This window comes from Taudactylus pleione, unplaced genomic scaffold (assembly GCF_031769625.1).
Source record: "Taudactylus pleione unplaced genomic scaffold, aTauple2 ptg000389l, whole genome shotgun sequence".
Classification (NCBI taxonomy): domain Eukaryota; kingdom Metazoa; phylum Chordata; class Amphibia; order Anura; family Myobatrachidae; genus Taudactylus; species Taudactylus pleione.
Window position 1 is genome coordinate 2,308,784 of NW_028284790.1, and position 21,613 is coordinate 2,330,396.

General features: G+C 43.6%; 1 protein-coding gene across 7 annotated transcripts in view; it reads left to right on the forward strand.

Annotated features, from left to right (window-relative positions):
* Positions 1-21,613, forward strand: part of INPP4B (inositol polyphosphate-4-phosphatase type II B) — an 813,539-nt gene that overhangs the window by 598,563 nt on the left and 193,363 nt on the right. For all 7 annotated transcript variants that reach the window (XR_015869683.1, XR_015869684.1, XM_088445787.1 and 4 more), the window contains 2 exons: positions 6,360-6,490; positions 8,497-8,601. Coding sequence is in view for 5 of the 7 variants with exons in the window: in XM_088445787.1 (XP_088301913.1) it covers positions 6,360-6,490; positions 8,497-8,601 (236 nt within the window). In the remaining 2 variants the exon portion in view is untranslated. The remainder of the gene's footprint in view (positions 1-6,359; positions 6,491-8,496; positions 8,602-21,613) is intronic.

A 21,613-nucleotide genomic window follows, 5' to 3' on the forward strand; every position in this document is an offset into this window, starting at 1 on the left:
ATTATGACACTTCTTCAGGGTGTGGCAAACAATTCTAAGGTCTTATTGTAGGTGACAATTGAAAAACGTTACATTATCATCTTATCCTGCAGCCACCAGCAGGGGTGTAAATAGGTATTTGAAGGCCTCATACCAAAAGTTTGTAAGGGCCACTATGTACCACCCAATGGTGACATCTGTACTTAACACACGTAACTTTGAAAAGGAAGATGGGCCCCCCTAAGCTCTGGGCCTTGTAGCAGCTGCACCCCTTGCACCTATGGTAGTTACACCCATGGCCACCAGCCAATTCTCTGATGGTTGTGGGACAGCACAATGATACTTTCCAACTCTCCCTGATTGCTACTATTTCAGGGAGTCTCCCTGACAATCTCCTTGCCTCCCTGAAGAGTCTAGTAATCTCCCTTATTGCACCTTACCCCCAATATGAAGCTATTATATATAAAAAAACAGATATATATACATTCAAATGAGATTTCCCTACATTGGTTATAAGGCACAATGATCCCTATGGCTACATGTATTTTCTGAAAAGTATCAGTGTGTTTTCATCAACAAGTAGATCTTACTAACTGCTTTGGGGGTCATTTACATTTGGATGTAAATCTATTTTATGACACGCCTCTCAGATGTAGCTGTACACGCCCACTTTACCGCCGCTCTCATAGGTGTTACTTTCACAATCTCCCAGAAATGCTTTTTCATAAGTAGGCAAGTATGTGTTAGGCATACTGTAATATAACAAAATGAAAACACAATTGATACTACACTTGCAACTAGTGGACAAAAACAGTTAACACCTGGGTAAATGAGGGACACCTAAGCATATTGAAAGTAAGGGTTTTCACAAAGGTGTGGCTCATAAGATAATTAAGCAAATAGCATCCCATCATGGTGATGGCCATGTTTACAAATTGAAAAAAGGGATGTGGGACTGCACTATACCAAAATGCGATACTCACAAGTTGCTGCTGAAAACCGTGGATACTGTACATTACTAAACTCCACTTAATGAAGCAGATTAATATTTTAAATAAATGCGTCTGAGTGCATACCTTGTTTATTTAGTTTTGAAGTTGTTTTATATACAGCATTAGTGTGATGTTTACATTATTTTTGTTTAGAATTGTGCTGCATGGTGAATTGAATGACCATAAAGTACGCTGGAAAGAAAAGCTTACATCATGGTACTATAGACTAGAGTACCCAAACAGAATTTCAAGGCAGATTATCTATTGTTCAGTTGTGTGAACTTGTTTGTATATTCACTGTTGAAGATTAAATCATTTTGCAATAACAGCTTCTCTCTCTGGGGCCAACGCAAATGTACTGAACAAATGGTGGTTTGTTTCATATTCAAAACCACATTAAAAATATGTGTATCTATTTCCAAGTCACAACATTTGCCCAAATTCATTTTATGTTTGTCCTCGTTCCAAAAAGATTATTATTTTTGGGCTGTGCTTCACTGAAATACCCTGTTCTGCCAGTGGATGAAATGAATTTCTGAGATCTCTGTAACAAAGCGAGTTATATATTTGATAAATTGTAATGCACTGTGCAGTGCTGTATTTTAGAGCTTGTATACTTATTATAGCCTCTATCAGCCAAGCTAATGCTAGTAATGACACCTATCTTTCCAACTTTAATAATTGCACTCACTCAGCAGTGAATTGCAATGCTGGGAAATGTACAGAAAATTAAATGAATGCGGCAGCAGTTACATGTATATGTGTATGTATGCATAATTATTTATTGTGTTACACCATTTGCATGCATAAAACAGTGTTTAATCTGGAAGTTTTATTATGGCCACCGCTCATCACACTTAATACCCAGTAACAGTTTATTAAATAGCGACTTCAAATATAAAACTATGATGGTGGGTAATGTGCTACACAGTATAATCCGTGTGATGAATGTGCTGTACTAAGGGAAAATGTTAGGGCTAATACAGCTGTGCATACTGGAAAACTTGGCCATCTGCAATATCTTAGCTAAACATGTATTTCATGTGTAAAATATGTTTTAGGTATGTAAATATACTGTCAAACATAAAACATCTCCTTTAATTATTGTTACTAACAAACTAGTGTCTGATTAATGTAATTAGAGATAAGCCATCAGGCCATCTTTTAATTATGTTAAGCAGCCACTTGTCAGTTAGCTGGAGGCTTGTTGCTCTAAGTAAAGTACGGGGAGACGTATCACAGTTTTTAGTAAGATAAAGTGGAGAGAGATAAAGTACCAATCAATCAGCTTCCGGGTACACGCTAGACCATGTGTGTACCTAGCGATGGCAGATGAGACGGCATGATATATTGGGCGGTCCGTACACACTGCATTATATGGTGTACGACCGCTCAATAGATCGTTCCCCCTGCCGCAACCAGAAGCATGGTGTCGGCCACTGGATGTCCAGGCTTACCTGCACTGCAGGCAGATCTGAAGATACAATGAACGACGCATGGGAGCGTGCGATAGTGCTAGCAGCTAATTGGTTGCTATGGGCAGCTTCACTTGTCCTCTTTAGAAGGTTTGCTACATTTTCCCCAAATTCCTCATCATCCTTTGGACTTTGATGGGGTAATAGAAATCTGAAAGATTAAAGAAGTGGCAACTAATGCTATCCATACCCAACCCTAGGGTTCTTGCGTAATGGACATGATGGAGCACCATTTTGTTTAATAATGCATTTGTTTCCTAAAGAGCTTCCCAAACTCCCCAAATGACAAAAGAAATGTAGAACTTTTAAACTATTGCCTTTGTGTCACCAATTTTTAAGAAATAACAAAGAACAAACTGAGATTTAGGGGTCTATTTACTAAGCAGTGTTAGGAGACAGAGTGAAAAGTGATAAGGTGCCAGCCAATCAGCTCCCAACTGTCATTTTTCAAACACAGCCTGTGAGATGGCAGTTGGGAGCTGAATGACCTTCTGATAGCCTGACAACCTGACAGCCAAGTACTAATGTAAGCAAAAGTGAATATAGTGATCTAACATTGAATAGTTGAAGTAAAGCACTCAGTCTCATAATTCTGGAACATAATTCATCTCTCACCCTTGTAGCACATTTAATGTGATTTTATACAGCACATGTATTAGATTCAGTTTCAGTTATCACGCACATTTTTAGTTTTCACTTGACTGAGCAGTGACTTATTACTTTTGAACCATGCTGTATTTCATCATGGTTGTGCAATAATAAGCCTGCCCTGTGATTGTTTGGACATCTAGTATGATGCAAGCTGGGATTCATTTTATAGGAATGGTGTCTAAAACAATATTTAATGTACATAACTGTGCAGGATTTCTGTTGGACAATTCCCTCAACCTGTTCTAATTTTATTATATGTAAATTGGGTAACACTTTTTACTGGGATGTAGTCAGGAAGCCGACGGTCTAAATCCCGACCCCCGGCTTCCCGACTGTCATATTCTGGCAATGTACTAAAGACAGGTAACGAAAACTCGACGCCTGTCATTAGACCTATGCCAAAGGACCGACTCCCGAAGGTAAGCTGTGGAGGGGGGGGGGGGGGGAATTAGGTTTTAGGGTTCCCGGGGGGACTTAGGGTTAGGCACCGCCCGGGGGGGTTAGGTTTAGTCTAGGGCAGTGTTGGCTAACCTTGACACTCCAGCTGTTATGGAACTACATAACCCAGCATGCACTGCTACAGTTTTGCTATTAGGGCATGCTAAAACTGTGGCAGGGCATGCTGGGATATATAGTTCCACAACAGCTGGATTGTCAAGGTTAGCCAACACTGGACTAGGGGAAGGGGGGGTTAAGGTTAGGCACCCCTGGGGGAGAGGTTAGGGTTAGGCACCCCCCGGGAGACTTAGGTTTAGGCTGTGGGGAAGGGGGGCTTAGGTTTAGGCACTTAGAGGGGGGTTAGGGTTAGGCACTTGGGGGGGAGGTTAGGGCTAGGCACCCCTAAGGGAGGGTTAGGGTATGGAATTAGGTAAGCGATACTTACCTTATTTAGCAGTCGGGATCTTCACCTCTGCCAGGCTTCTGCTGTCGGGATTTGAACCGCCGGCCATGCTGCCGGCGGTAATACCTACTACACCCCTTTTTACTACACTAATTTCTATTACACTATTAAAAATGTTGAGCAGTTTCTTGAAAGTGACATGGCATTAACTGTCCACAACAAAAGAGAATTAGTTGTGTACACTCGCAAGTGTGCCTAAGGCTCACAGATTGTCTGTTGGACAGGCCTGTGTTGTAGAAAGATCTACAGTGCTAATACTAGTAATGAGTTGCAGAACTCCTGCGATCTGCCTGTACTGTGAACATTCATTAGTTCTTCACAGTGATCGATTACTGGGTTCATGCACAAGCACAGAAGCCAGAGCTGCTCTAAATTTATTGGGTGCTTGGCAAGCTTCGAAAACATTTATTGGACCGAAATATCAGTCAAGTAATATATATTTTTGTTTCATGCAGTTTCCGGACTGTGAAGGTTTCATATTAATAAAAAGTCACAAGTTCATTTTTAGCTCATGTCAAGTTTTACTTATTTCAGTTTAAATACAAGTTTTAAATTTTACGGAGTTTAAAATAGATTTGCATAGGATTCTGTGTTGATATTTTAGTTTGCATTTTTTTTTTCTCCACTGGTTTTATTGTGGTTTCATGCGGAGCTGTTATGTGCTATGCAGGAGCAATGAAAGCACTTTATAATATTCAGATATAACTGCAACTACTGGATTGGCATTTAGCAAATGTATACTAGTTTAAAACTATTCAGTGTACAATGTTTATACTAACTGTGGCATAAGTGATGCAAAAAATATCCTGTCCTACACAAAATAAAATGGACAAATTCCTACCGTGCTAGATAATAATTAGAGAATAGTATTAATAATATACTTTCTTCCTCCTCCTCATCTTTCCTCACAATATCTGCATACTTTGTGTGTTTTGTCTGACGATCAGTGGTAATAATGACACAAATGATATTACTCATTAAAAGTGTCATTTTCCTGCCAACTCACAAGCAGCAGGGTAAACTGTAATAACACAATTGGGGATCTGTAGCCGATCAGCTCCTCCAAATCTCCGTATAAGCAATCAAAAAGCTCATATTCTGTTCTCTTGTGTGAATAAGATAAGCAAATGTTACAATTAATGTTTCAATGCGCTGATCAGAGTTAAACTCAATTCAACTGCATAACATAATAGAATTCCATCCCGGCACTGCTGCAATGTTTCTATCCCACTTTTCCAACAAGGCAAGAATTATGTTTGTAACAGTGACCATTTTGTTTTGAGTGCAGATGGGAGAAGGTTCATGCTCTCTGGGCTTCTGAATGTTGGTCTAAAACCAAAAGGCAATAGTATGACTTAAGCTGGGTACACATTAAACAATGTGTACCCAGCCGATCTATCGTGCGCAATGGACCCACTAGGGGTGCCGGCTTCGGTAAGTGCATAAACACTTGCCGATGCCGGCAGCGACAGAGCGACAGCAAGGGGGGTAGCGGGGGCTGTGCTGCATTTGGCAGCATGGCATCGCTAGCTACATCCTTAGATCTTTCTGCATGTACAAAAGATCTGAGGATGTGATGGACGACCCATGGGCATGCGCGTCGGCATCGTGCGTTACCCTACGGACAATATAAACGATTTGTCGTTCCGATGTGTCGGAATTGGCCAAATCGCTCAATATATCACCTAGTGTGTAGGTGCCTTAAGACTCATAGAGGAACATGTATCAAGTAGTGTAAATAATGGAGAAGTTAACCAGTTGAGAAATTGCCCATAGAAACCAATCAGCTTCTACCTACCATTTTATAGAATGTACTTGATAAATACGACCTCAAAGATGATTGGCTGCTATTAGGAACTTCTCCACTAGACCACTTCTCCACTTGTTTCACTGCTTGTTACATCTTCCCCATGGTCCCCAATGTACAGTTGTTATGAGTCCTCATAGGAGTGCTGCCACCAATAGGAGTGCTGCCACCAATAGGAGTGCTTCCAACAATAGGAGTGCTGCCACCAATAGGAGTGCTGTTCCTGTAACTGTTGAACAGACTAGGCTTGAGTTTTCACAGTAGCAAAGAATGGGAAGGACCAAGCATCCCAGAGTCCAAGTATGATATTGGGGGTTTCCCCATGTGCCACTGGGGTTTTGCGCGTTGGGACTGCTACTTCCCCTTTTGCTACCCCACTGCTGCAAAGAGTGCTTTGGATAGCAAATGTCATCGGGTCCAAAGGTGCTGATGGTTTCAAATTGAATCTAAGGAATTTAGATTTAGTTCCTCCTTAAAAGAAACGCTATAAAATTTGGTTCTATAAATGGTACGTAGGTTTTAAACTGAACAGTGTGGTGTTTTTTCCCAAACAGAATTGAAGAACTGAAGGAACTTGGAGAACTTTCTCCACACTGGGACAACCTGCGACAAAGTGTTATAAGTCACTATGAAGAGATGGTGTGCATCTACCAGGAGAGCCTTGCTGAGCTAGAAAAATATACAGGTAACAAGCCAAAGCTGCTAAATTGCACCACATTTATATCTTTAATATACAAATTACTGTTATTGCTTTTTATTTCTGATAATTAAGGGTAATAATAAACAGTTCTTCAGTAGGTGGCCTGGTGCTCTCTCCAGTACTGCAAAAAGCATTGTTAGGGTAGCCCTAATTCTTGTCCCTAATAAATCTCCTTCATATGTATTTTACTCTAATTATTACATAAGTTCCAATAAGGTGAACCACTGCTATAGCCTCATGAACTGTAGAACTGAAGGCAGCTAAACATTTACTGTACCATGCCAAACTGCATGTGAACTTAGGAGCTGCTTCCAGTCTTACCTATGGGCCCAGCCACAGTGAGAGAGACAGACACTAGGTGCCTTTTTGTCTTATCCAGGACTAATACTTGGATCATGGATACTTTTATTATCCTGTATCCTTGAAAATCTGTAGAATCTGGAAGCGAGACAGTAGAGAATTCCCTATACTGGATTTCTTACTGGCACTGATGTGTAAGTCTGACTGGCTCTCTGAAAACGCTAAATTGTTATGATTCATTTGTTCCCAAGCAAGTGATTATTGTACCACCATTAGTGCATCCTCTCTCTCTATTCATGGTGTTTGTTTTATTCCTTTTGTAGTGTTAAATGTTTCTTTTATTTTCTAATTGCGAATCAATTTGCATCCTAGCTGGCAGAAATACCCTGCAAACCGTACATATAATTGCACATGTAAAATGTGATTTTGTCCCTCTCTTTACATGACGGCTAGCTTGGCTAACACCAAGTTTTCTCACAGGAAGACATGTAAATAAATATAAAACCTCAACAACAGTCTATATATGATGCTGGTGGTCACCTCAAATGTTTTGTAGTCTAATTTTTAATGAAGAGTAGCACAGGACTAGACATTAGTGTCTGTGGTTAGGGAAAGACTGCCAGTATACAGTATATATGACTGAACTGTGTGATTTGGTAAAATAAACATTTCAGGCACATAAATACATACAGTATAAGATAACCCATGCCGATTCAGGGGCAATAATGTGAGTTTGTGGACCCCTGCACACTCACTTTCTGAGAAGCGTTAGCATCTATTTCTGCGCTGTCTGCAGCATTCATGAGCATAACTGTCAGCACTTAGAACACTGTGCTGCATAGAGGCTTTGAGGACACAGTCTAAACACTTTTAAAAGTGAAGACAAAGTACCTGTACAAGGTTTTATCTTCACTTTTTACAAATATTGCTGTTTTTTTAACTCTCGTATGTACATGGTCTCAGGGGATAGAAGTTCTATTTTCTATTGTTTCTTTAGAAGGGTTGACATCATTGAGGAAATGCATTTACTAAAAATCCATTATCTTGTGCTTATGCTGACTGACTAGAATTACAGCAGTATTCCCTGGGAGCCTAAGCTCCAGCAGCCGGGATGGGGTTTATAACAGTGGGCTTGGTGGGCAGGTAGCTGCACCGTCCTTTCATTACTTTGAAATGCCACTGAAAACCCATTCCATAAGAGCTTAGTATGGCATAAACACAAGAGTCCTGGGGAAGAAGATAATATACCAGGATGTGAAATATAGAGGAGAGGACTGTGCATTCATTATTTTTATTTTGACAAGTCAATAAAATGAGTAGTATTTCAGCTTTTGGCTTTATATAATGCTATATTTTAAGTGCAGCCTAAACATAATGTGTGATAAATGGGCCATCATTTTCACCATGCTGGGTCCCTGTTGTAGACAGCAGGGGATGTATGTCACTTATAATACATTAGCATATCTGCACATTAAATACTGCTCTGTAGATTACCGAGAAGGTCCATGCTGTGATGGAGCAATAAAATCTTTTAATTTCTTAGAAATCATGTATACAATAAAACATGAACTGGAAAGATTCAATGCATGCACCCTGCTCAGACTTAGAAAATAAAAAAATGGGAAATAACCATCTGCTTGTTGCAGAACATGGAGATACTTACAGTTTTAATTCCTGTGCTTTTTCCCCAGGGACTTCTTTCAAATCCAGCTGTACTAAAGGAGAAAAGAGTCTTGAATTTGTTCCAATTAATCTCCATTTACAAAGAATGCGTGTTCACAGCCAAAAGTTAAAAGGTAAAATTGTTGATCTGAAGAAAAGAGATGCTCAAAGAGGTGACTAAATTAATATAAAAGTATATCTTTCAGCTCTACTATGGGTACAAAGTAAACTACAGTAAATAGCCTGTAACTGTTAGGCTGCTGTCATGTAACTGTCCTGGCCCTTTGTGTTGCAAGTTGCTTTAGATCACTCAAACATGATTGGATTTATGCATTCCACCGAACTGTCTCGATTGAGGTGGGGCAGATCAGATTTAAGGGAAAGCAATGTCCCACAGGTCAGAGAGTTGGCAGAAAATCCCACTAGCAGAACATTGTTGACACCTGACACTGATGAATGGCTGTCATGCCCACCAGTGTTAATGAATGGAAAGTTCAAGACGTGCACCTGGAGTAATAGTGTAATGAGCAGTCAAATGCTACAAAATCCTAGGAACACACCTGGAGGTGTCACCATGCCCATTTGCAACATGACCACTACCCTGTGCCATCTCTGGGCATTGGGAGATTTGTTTACATGCTTTGACTGGTTTTATTGTGTTTCAACTCCCACGTCGTCGTTCCCCCCCCACCACCAGATGGAGCTCTGTGACCATACCCATCCAAATGTCCCATAGGTGTAAACAAGTCGAATTACTCCGCCGTAGATAAATTTCTGCCTGTACTTTTAAAAAAAATATATATATTATTGGAGCAAACAGCACATGTAATTTAACATGATACATAGAGCCACAACAAGTGCCAAAAGTGTTGTCACATCATATGGGTATAATAAGAGATATTGACAGCAATAATATAATTAATTAAATGTCACAGTAGTTGCAGTAAACAAAACCAATATGTTAGCGAAATGACAATCTAGGAGGTACTAGGAGATTGGATGAAGAATCATATGGTAACAAGGGTATGGTAACAGGGGGGTCTTGTAGAAAAACACTTCTTCGTAGCCGAGAGTTGAGTGAAAACACTGCCAAATATTTTCCTTATTAGGGGAGGTTGTGTAAAGCTTTCAGCTGTTCCGTGTGTCTCTCTTTTGGAAGAGAAGCCTCCAGCTAGTAACTTTTCCATGAACAAGTCTAGAGAAGATGGGATTTGGATCCATACCTTATAGCTGCTGCCGATATTACTAAGTAATTTTTTAGAAACTCTCATACCTTATGGTAGCATCCACTCACGAGTTAATGGAACCTAATTAAGTAGTTTATGTGAAGCAAACCTCCAGACATGGATCCAAGCCCCCCTATTAATGGGACAAGACCATAGGCAGTGGAATAGATCTGCGTCTAAGTCAACACACTTAAGGTGGGTACACATTAGACATTATTATGGTCAATCGAACGGATCGGTCCGATATATTTTCAAAATCGCCTAGTGTACCCACTATGTCGGGCCATGCACGCTCCTGTTTGGTCGTCAGTCGCATCATCAGGTCGTCCCTACACGCAGTTCAATGTGACGATGCAACTGACGACCCCATGCAGTGAGATGTGGCAGGGTCCAACCTATCGGGCAGTCGGTTAACAGATTATCTAATGTGTACTGGCTGCCCGAAATGTCAGCCCATCATCCTTGGAGTCGCCCGTCGCATCGATGGGTACACATATCGTTTAATGTGTAATCACAATTGCGAACATATGCTAATGACTCCCCCTGCGGTCCAGTGCATAGAGACGCCCACAGAAAACATCTCACATCCACCGCTCACGCATATAAACGGAAACTTTGGAAATATTGAATGCAGATCAGACAGCCACCAGTCTGTTGAGTAGGTCTAACCTGTCACAGACACAGCAGGTCTCCATATACGCAGAGGGCTCTCCTGCTGCAAGCAAGAACGCAGTGGCTAATTTATGCACACCCAGAAGACAGTGTTTAAACGGTCCTCACACACCTGCGTTTCTCTAACCACTCCCCATTAACTCCCCCAAATGCTAACTACCTGTCACTCTCTTTGCGAATGAATCATCTGTACGAATGCAATCGCTATACAATTGCTGTGCATGCACAGTGGAGCTTATACACATGCGCAATGGCTAATAATCGCTCAATCGGCGTAAACATTGGCATTTGCATACAAACATGAATCATGCCCTTAGAGCAGTGATTTTCAGCCTTTTTCAACTCGAGACACACTGATAAAATTTCCATGGCACACCATCAGTTTTTTTTTAATCAAATGTAATATAATAACAAATATCAACATATATTTAATATATGTCCAGGTTTTTCTGAAATATACATGTATGTGTTACTCAGAATATCATGTGGTAATGACATAGTGCCTGATTCAGACCCGCTCGCGAGCTATGGCCGGGCAGTGCGCACACGAGCCCCGGAGCGAGTGAAAACTTCACCCGCTCGGGGCTCGCAGCAAAACGGAGCAACATCGACAGCTCGCCCCGTTTTGTAGGGGGGGGGGGGGGGCTGGCCAAACGGAGGCGTTCCCAAAGATACGCCTGCCGTTTGAGGTGGCCCTGCTGACATCACACGTAGCCCTGCTCTATTAGAGCAGGAAGTTCAATGGGGCTTGCGGTGGACGAGACCCTACCACAAGTGCTCGTCGCAAGCCTGTCGCCAGGCCACCCGCTAAAGCTGTGGGTGGTCACCCACAGCTTAGCGAGCGGCCTGGAGGCCGGTGAAAATTAAAAAAAAACGGCCCACCCTGATTCAGAGCGAGCGCGCGCAAATAGCGAGCACCTCTGAATCAGGCCCATAGTGCATGTGACTGCACAGAGATTTTCACCACTTTTCTGACAAGCAATCCAACAACCAAAATAGGATTTTTTTTTTCAAGAACTGTCTTTCAGGTAAAATCATCCAGCATCACATAGCACAGGTGCCATGTTATTTTATAGAAGAACTATAAGGCAGTTAATACAGCCCATTGGCACATTTATGTAATAATAACACTAGTGATTATCAACACAGGTACAGGAGAGATGCAGAAAAGTGGAGCTCATTCAGACCCGCTCACTAGATGCATTCACTCGCACCCTGCCTATGCAAATTCAGAGCACGCCCAGCAAGGCAGGCAATCGCACGACAAGGCATTAGCACGCCCACTATGTCTTGGCTTGCAATCACTTTGTGTATGCAGACACCCATCAGCCATTCATAAGACACCCACTTGCGCCCGTTATCTCCTGGAAGTGCCTGAAAACATTGGTACATCGAGCACCATCGGATGCGATCTCAGCGCTTGAGGTCGACTATACCCTGCCGCAAGCACTGCTATCACTTCAGTGTGAAATCCCACCAGGTGACGTTTACTATGATGCTGCCTTTTAATTATGCACGCCTCTGTGAAACAGCCTTGGCACACTCGGGCACGCCTGCGTTTGCACCTCCACTCCCCCGTTTGTAGTGGCCTGCCCCTGTCACCACCCACAAACTGCCTCTCCTGTCACTCATTCAGATGGGCTGTTTATGTTGGCCGAGCGACCGCTTCCCAATCTCCTGCAGTGGTTCACGCACGCGCATTGCGAAGCATAAGCATGCGCAGAAATCCACAATCAGCCAGCTACGAGCGAATGCATCCTAGCGAGCGGGTTTGAAACAGCTCCAGTGATCCACACTAACCAAAGACACTGTAACATCACTCTTACTATGTATACCCATTACACACTATTATGTCAAACAACGCATGGCCTGTGCGGAGAAACACAGAAACAGTGTCCTGACACCTGAGGGAAAGTCTAAAGTTCAGTGATGAGATATACATGTGATAGATAGTGCCAGACTATTGTATAGCCAGATGTGCTCCACACAGGTCAGCAAGAGTACACAGAGCCTACCTCCAGGCCCTTCATATGTGGCCTCTCATCTTGCTAGATGTCCCTGTTGCTGCCGCCGGGTAGCGGGAAGCTGAGCTGCTGCTCGGGCTTTGGAAAAGAGCATTGAGAGAAGGAGTGGCTGCAGGGAAGCCGCTTCGGCCGTGCCGTGGCACAGTGGTTGAAAAACACTTGACTAGATAGACGGGTCAGTTGACCTACAGATGTGTCCACATACATCTTACCTCCATGCACTAGAAGTCACGTTAAACATAACGCGTGAGCGCAGTACGACTTGGTACCGCCAAGCATCCTTTTGTGCAACTTTTTACCTTCAAATGCGTCTTATTCATAAAGCGAAGAAGCTTCTGCTGATTAAATCATATGTAGCATGTCTATATTCTGTGTGCGACTGCGGGTGTATATGCATGCAAAATACTATGTTAGTGTCAGCTGTGACACTGTAACGTAACGTTTCGCATGCAGATACACCCACAGTCGCACACAGAATATAGGCATGCTACATATCATTTTAATCAGCAGCAGCTGCTTGTGCATCCAATTCATTTGAAGGTAAAGGTTGTACAAAAAGACGCTCTCCGCTACCAAGACATGCCATGGCGTGACTATATCGCTGTTTAATGCGCAAGGTAGTAAGATGTATGTGAACACATCTGTACGATTGGGAAGTGTATAAACACATACCAATCGTCTGCCGATGTGCCAGGCTTAACACCTCAACTGGGCGGACTTTTAAATTTTCCCCCCTAGTTTAGCTGTCAATCACCGCAGGGCCCCTGCAGTATGTCTATGGGTGATTGGTGGGTAACCCGTACACACCAGCAGATGCACCAATATATCTTTCAAATATATCGGCCATCTGCTGTGCTAACCAGCAGATCGGATATGTCTGTGAATGATGTAGTTCACAGACATATCCGCTGTACACACTCGGCGATGCACTATAGATATATTGCCCGTTCAATGGAATGGGCGATATATCTATCAGTTTGTACCCAGCTTTAGTGTCTCCCTTTGGAACTCCATAATTTTTTCAAGGCACCCTTAAGCCAAAATAATTACAGAGCAGTCCTGTTTTTTTAAGTAGTTGGGTCAAAATAACGTAATAAGGGGTATATTTACTAAAGTGAGAGTTTTGAGATGTGGAGATGTTGCCCATAGCAACCAATCAGATTCTACTTAACATTTAACTAGCACCTTCTAGAAGATAATAGCTATAATCTGATTGGTCGCTATGGGCAACATCTCCACTTCTCAAAACTTTCACTTTAGTAAATATACCCCTAAGTATTTAAAATGAAAGAGAAAAGTATTGCCTCTTGCCCCCTCCATCTCTCTCCCACTGCCCCCTCCATCTCTCTCCCACTGCCCTCTCCATCTCACTCCCATTGCGCTCTCCATGTCTCTCCCTTTGCCATTTCTATGTCTCTCTCTTTGCCAGCTTCCACATTTCTCCATTTGCCACCTTCACGTCTCTCCATTTGCCCATCTCCATGACCTGCCCTCCACCCTTACTTACCTTTGGTTGTGATAGTCAACGCCGTTCTGCAACATAGCTCCTCAGATCAGACACTTCCTGTCTGATCTCCCACAACGCACTGCGTTGTAGGAGTCCATTCAGCAATAGGCAGCCTCACGATTCACTGCTTGTTGCTTTAGTAACAACTCTCCCCCCGCTCATTGCAAACTCCCACACGCTCCACTCTACTCCACGCCGCCAACCCCTCTACCACCCATGCAAAAAATATCTAGATTTTACACACAAAAAAATTACACTGGTCGGCTTCTTTAGGCCACTGGCCACTGCGGCACTCTCGTGACGGCACCGCGGCACCATAGAGGGTTGCAGAGCACAGTTTGGGAACCACTGGTCTAGGCTGAGGGCAGCAGCTGTACTGACCTCCTGTAGCAGAGAGGCTGCCATCATCCCCACACTGTATATAGGAGCCAATCTCAGGAAAGCCCAGCAGAGCTACTGTAGATCCAATCAAAACTGCAGAAGCAGACAAAAAAATGCATCTTTATGATCAAAATATTACCACATATCATATACTGTATACATTCCCGTTACCTTCTCACTTTTACACTGAGTAAAGACATAAATAATGCTAAATAGATTGGTATTTTAAGTGAAAAGCAGAGTTTTATTTAATATCTGATTTATCAGCTGTAATCCTGATTTTGTTGCCTTGCTGTGCCCACACTTGCATGTCACATATTTGTTCCAGGATCAGGCTTCCTCTGAGAAGGTTCTCAGAGTAATTCAGTGCCTCCAGTAACAACAGTCTCATACATTTAAATCAATTGAGAAAGGGAAGAACAATTAAGAATATTGATAAAGTTTGGTTTTCAATTTTAAAACTATTGATATCATAACTAATCTTTGGACTAAAGTGCACCCTCTGCTTACCTCCAGTTCTTTCATCTTCTATTCAATATCCAGACAGTTTGAGGTGTCATTTATGACAGCAGAGTATTACAGATGCTACGGTCCGATAAGGTTCCACTGGCTGAAGTTAGAGTGCCACATGATGTTGTAGTTGTTGTGGAGCCACGGGCAGATGTTAGGGAGGCCACGTGCAGTTGTTAGAGAGGCCGCGGGCAAATGTTAGGGAGGCCACAGGCAGATGTTAATGAGCCACTGGCAGATTTTAAATGTTGGCTCTAGCTGGAGGACGATATGGGGAAGGCAGTGGCCAGTGTGGAAACCGGTGTGGGGGTTGATATGGGGAAACCAGAGGCTGTGCTGATGGCGGCCTAGGTGGAGCTGCAGGCTGCCAGACAGGTTGAATTGGGGGATACACCGGCCGAGCCTTGGAGAAATATGGTGACATCCTAGGCAGAAGTGGGGCCGCCTATGGGGATGGCACAGGTTTGAGTGTCGCAGGCTGTGGTGCAGGAGGCACATGCTTACTTGCAGATGGCACAGGCTGAGATGCAGTTGGCATTGGCTGAGGGGGTTGCCGATGGTGAGGCGGCACCTGCCGAGCTGAAAGATTCACAGGCCGAGCCTTAGAGAGATATGGTGACATCCTAGGTAGAAGTGGGACTGCATATGGGGATGGCACAGCTTAGATAGCACAGGCCAAGTTGGTGGTACAGACCGATCTGCGGTTGGCATAGGCTGAGGGGGTTGCCGATGGTTGGATGGCACCTGCCGAGCTGAAAGATCCACAGGCCGTGGTGGGGGGTCACACAGTAGGAACTGCAGGTGGCACAGGAGGTGTGAGCAGCACAGACCAAGTTGGGGGCCGGCGGTGGGGCGGCACCTGCTCAGCTACAAGTGGTGCAGGCTGAGAGGCAACGGCGCGATTCACGGGTCTGCGGGTAGGGGGCAGGGCTAAATGACACGATTCACATCATTTTAGCACCGCCCCCTACTTGCAGACCCGAAAATTCCCGGTAAAACCTCCCCATCCTGCCCACTTCACAAGGAAGTGGGCGGAATGTGGGAGATATGCCTACTCTTACGGGGGTGCGAGGAGCTACCTGATAAATTGGGAGCCTCCCGCGATTTTTGGGAGAGTAGGCATGAACACTCCAGGCCCTTCTTATGCGGCCTCCCATCTTGCTAGATGTCCCTGCTGCTGCCGCCAGGTAGTGGGAAGCTGAGCTGCTGCTCAGGCTCCGGAAGAGAGCATTAATAGAAGGAGTGCCTGCAGGGAAGCAGCTTCGGTTCTGACTCCCAGAACACTGGGCATGATTCAGACCGGAGCGAGAAATCACTTGCTCCAGCGCTCGCATCCAAAAGGGGCAGCTGTCGATGTTGATCGACAGCTCACCCCGTTTGGTAGGCAGGTGGCTTGCCATCACGAGTGATGTCAGTGGTGAGCTTCCGGCTCTTTTAGAGCCAGAAGCTCACTGGGGCTTGCGGGAACGAGACCCTACCACAAGGGTCTCGTCGCAAACCCGTCACCCACAGCTATGCGAGCGGCCAGGAGGCCAGATTTAAAAAATCATGCGGCCGCCCTGATTGAGAGCGAGCGTTCACTTTTTGTGAGCGGCTCTGAAACAGGCCCACTGTTTGTACACTGTGCACGTATCCAGCAGTGAAGTAAGAGGATTCCCTTTACTTATCACTCTTGTTCCTCCATCATCTCCTGCTAACAGCGTCCAGCGTCGTGACATCATGCTCCAGCAGCTGTGCACTGACGGGCATGACTCTACTTCTCCGGCGGCACACCTGAGGAGTGCTTGTGGCAATAGGCATAGTGAAAAATATTTAAGAACATCTCTGCATATCTGGAGGAAGGAAGTAACTTTAAGTGTGCAGAGTTTGCAGTAGATCAGACATGTCCAAGGCAGGGAAATGAGATAACCAATGAGTGTGTAGCTATGGCTGTCTTAACAGGAGGGGGTTGTAACAATAATTTATCAAGGGGGTTATCCCAATCCAGGCTGGCACACACCAGACGTTTTCTAGTGTGTACGACCTCGTTAGCGATGTGACCAGGCAGGGGTGCCGGCGTCGGCAAGTGCATGCAGACTTGCCGATGCCGGGAGCGATGGCAGGGCCATGCTGCATTCGGCAGCATGGTGCCCGCTAACGATATCACCCACCGGACCTGCATGCAGGTCCGACGAGTGATGTTACTGACGATGCGCGGGAGCGCACATTGCCAGCAACATAGCGGGTACACTCTTGCCGAGTTGAACGATATATCATCTGATCCTCCGGATCAGACGACACATCATCTAGTGTGTACCTAGTGGGAAATTTTTTTTAAAGTTGTCATAGAGTTGACATAATGTTTTGCCTGAAAATAGACAGAGGATGCAATGCAAGAAAACTGTGTAGTGGCCGATGAGTTTCTTAAGGCCGATTGTGAGGATCTGTCCAGCATCTGACCTATGAACTGGAGACCCTGCGTATCCCAGGAAGTGAAGGGGAGTGCGCATTACCATTCTGAAAGTCAGGATTATGTAGGAAGGGCAAATTAAAGGATTTGTAAGGTTTCAACCGAACATTGTGACGTAAAATAAACCAAATACTACGCACCAAACTATGCAGAGGGTTATCACAGTGTCGGGGAGAGATCTTGGTCATGAAGGCTGGTAAACTTAGATCAGGTAAAGACCGGATTGCAGCTCAGCATTGGCATAAGTATTGAGCCAGTCCTGAAGGTGACGCATATGGGAAGCATAGAGTTAATGGATTATATTTAGTAGTTTAACACTGCAATTTCGAATCGATTGTAGTAATTTGATGAGACTAATTTGGGGTCTTTTACCCTGCCAGATAAAAGAGCGGAACAAGGCATGAATCAATTTGGCGTCTGACATGGTGAGGAGGACAGGCTATGATTGAGAAGGATATACCTATTTTGGCAAGGAGATCATTTTTAAAAGATTAATCTGCCCCAAGTAGGAAAAGTGAAGATGACCCTAACTCTCTAAGGGCCTGATTCAGAAAGGAACGCACAGGAGAGAACGCATGCATTCAGCCGATGTTTTAGCTCTGCGCGTGCGCGAGCTAGCTATTGCGATGGGTACTGCGTGTGCAGAGGCAATGCAGACCCAGAGAAAAGGGATTGACAGGAAGTGCTATTTTGTGGGGGTGGACGGGCAAACGCAGGCGTGTCTGTGCGTTTGGACAGTGTTTTAGAGGCGTTGCGGCGATGGCCATAGCCTGAGGTCTAGTTGCACGCAGAAAGCGGCACACATCCTGCGTGGAGTCAGGTCAACCACTAATATGCTAACGTATTCGATGGTTCTCGATGTTTCCGCTGTTTTGCGTGGTATAACAGAACGCACATTAAGGGAAGTGAGAGGTATTGTGTTTTGCTAGGCGTCTGCTTATTCTGTGTGCGTATGCATTTATTAGAATATACTTGCAGCGGGTGCGTGCGTCTGCATCTGTGCATTCCTTGCTGAACCAGGCCCTAAGCATACTTGCCTACTTTTGAAAAAGCATTTCAGGGAGATTGTAAAAGCCACACCTATGACCGCGGTGGTAAAGTGGGCATGTACTGTATATCTGAGAGACGTGTCATAAACCTGACTTACATCCAAATGTAAATGAGCCCAAAAGCAGTTAGTAAGATCTATTTTTTGATGAAAACACACTGATACTTTTCAGAAATGCATGTAGCCAATTGATCATTGTGCCTTATAACCAATGCAGGGAAATTATACTAATGATCCCATTTGAATGTAAATATCTCTGTTTATTTTTATATATAACATATTCATGATGGGAGTAAGGTACAATCAGGGAGATTGCTAGACTCTTCAGGGAGTCAGGGAGATTGCTGCTATTTCAGGGAGTCTCCCTGACAACCAGGGAGACTTGGCAAGTATGGCCCTAAGTCACTAAGGGCCTGATCCAGCAAGGAACGCACAGGAGAGAACGCACGCACTTGGCCAATGTTTTTGCACTGCGCATGTGTATGCATCGCACTGCACGTACACGAACTAGCCAGTGTGATCGGGTTATGGTATGCAGACTGCACGCAGGGTGTACGCAGACCCTTCCGAAATTTATTGACAGGAAATGCCGTTTGTGAGTGGTGACGGGGGGTGGTCTGGCGAATGCAGGTGTTATAACGCCGTTATAGTGGCGTGCATAATTAAGGCAGTGCGGCGGCATTCGCAGCCATACCGTAAGATGTACACAGGAAGCTGCCAAAATCCTGCGGCAGGTCAGGTCAACCACTATTATGCTAATGGTTTCCGATGGTTTTCAATGTTACCGATGTTTGGCTATCTTGCGTGCTGATCAGGCTGTGAGTAAAGGGAGATAGGACCTTAATATGAGGCTGGGCGTCTGCATTTTGTGCTGCAGTCTCCGTGTGTATTGATTAGCATATTCTCGCAGCGGATGGGTGCGTGCGTCTGCATCCATGCGTTCCTTGCTGAATCCGGCCCTAAGATAAGCAGGAAATAGCCCTTAAAATTTACAGATAATAAATAGGCCCTCGTGATAATATTTGTAGGGACAAATCTTCCAAGCCTGAATTGTTAATGGAATTAATGGGCACTTATCATACTGAAATAATGTTACTCATAATTGGGTTGATGCAGAGTTGGTAGCAAAATGGGTGTAAATTACTCCAAAAGAAAGGGCATGCAAAAAGTGTAATCTTAAGATGCATACGCCCCCACATCAGTAGCATGTGTGTCTAGTTTGCGACTAGTCTTCATCAGGATGTGTTTGCACCTGCACCTGCCTTGGTGCAGGTACAAAGCAGCTGAGTCCCAATAGGCATATATTGGTATAATTTACTGGTACTCATGAGTTATATTTGCATGAACACATTCTAAAAGAACTTTGCCTATGTGAAACCACTCCTTGTATCTCCCATATTACCTCTCTGGTCATACAGTAAGGTTTGATATGTACACATATTGTGGTCCGTGTAGTCACATATGCATTTACTGTATTTGATGTATGAGCATGCGTAGAGATAAATGACCACAGATACATTCTGAAACTGACATACAGTAGTACTCACTCTACATCAGCTCCCATGTACATACTGCAATTGCACAAAGTTGTATAAGGAATTTGCATTCTCTAGTGTCAAAATTTGAAAGACCAATAAAGGGTATATAGAGTGCAGACAAATGCCTTCTGTATCAGCTTGGTTCATCACTGTGCAACAGCTTGCCATGTTAGGAAGGGGGTGTTCATCTGTCTGAGGCAGCTTAGTGTGAGTCCTAGGAGCCAGATCTGTGGGTGCTGCCACTATCTAGTAACGGCTTGGGGTTTAGTTTTTTATATCCATAATTAGACCATCCCTAATCATTATTTTGTGGTTTACAGTCTTTTTTTAAAGCACTCAACATTTATATATTTTGGGAATTTAGAATATGTTTATTACGTAGTTGAGTGATGGGGATGTTGTTTAGGTGTTTGTCTTTATAAGGATCTGGATTAAGATATTTTCTTACCCTTAGTGGATAGAGGCCAGATACTCTGGCAAGAGGGTGTGGGACATCATCAAAGCTGTGGAAATAGATGAGTGACTTCTTTTCTCAGACCGATGTCTCAAGGAACCTATAAAGGAATGAAACATAGATCCTCAGTATAGTGTGTCTGAGATTTGTCAGCAGGGAGGAGTGACTTACACACTGGACATATGATGCTGCCCCAGATAGTAATTGAGGAAACCTCCAGTTTATTGTCCAGTGTTTTCGCACAACCTTGGAACCATGCTTCACTTTTATATGCTCATTTCTACCAAGCCCTGTAAAGAGTCTTTGGAGTAAATCACCATTTCAAAAGACCAGTGCAGGCCAGTATACATAAATGACTGATTTTCTTTAATGTAATATTCCAATATATTTAACAGAGTTTTATCCAAACATAAGTTGTAAGGAATAAATGTGACATAAAAAGAACAAATGAAGATAAAAAAAAATCGAAATCCATATTGTGCAAATCTGCGGTAAGAGAAACGAGCATATGCTGCCTTGTCTGCCGCTGACAAGCAGAATAACCTCCAGTTTTCTTGGTGTGGCTCTGTTTGAAGTGAATTCTTCTCTTCATCTTCATGCATTATGCAAATGACATGTAACAGTAACAGGAGGTGTGAGTGTCATAAAGATATGATCACTCTCTGCGGCACTCAGAGCATATCGCTGGGAGAAGAAAGCACTTGTCAAGCTGGAGATGGTACATTTGCAATGTTTTATAATACATGACAAAAGTTGTTGATAGCTACATTACTCTTTAGACTCTGCATCATAAAATGTTGTGACATGTTTATATCGAGTGACTTCGTATCATGAGGTGGTTATTTGTGTTAAACTAATGATTATGCACCCTGGAGATACTTTAGTAGTATGCCACTCATTAATCATCAGCTATATATTTATATACCTACATGTATATCTCGAAATGTGATCCATCTCATCCCAGATGCTTTGCTACGAGGAACATTTTCATTAAAAATATTTACTGCCCTATTGGACTTTCTTGGCCAATTCAGTGGTCATGTTTAGAACACGTATGCATAGGAAGCTAATGTCATATTGGACAAGATGTACATGAATTAGTTCTTGCAAAAGTTTACGATGCTCACAAAATTGTATCATTGGTAGCTTATGGTTGGGTACAATGTATGCAAGAGAGAGTGAAGGGACCCACACATCGAAGGCCCCGATTCCCCGTTCTGCCGGTCCGATACAATTGTGACCATCATTGATCCGCGATCTGTCGGCACATCAGGGAAATTTAACGTAAAAAATCCCTGACACACCGATCCAACCATTTTTCGGGTTGGGTTTGGTGA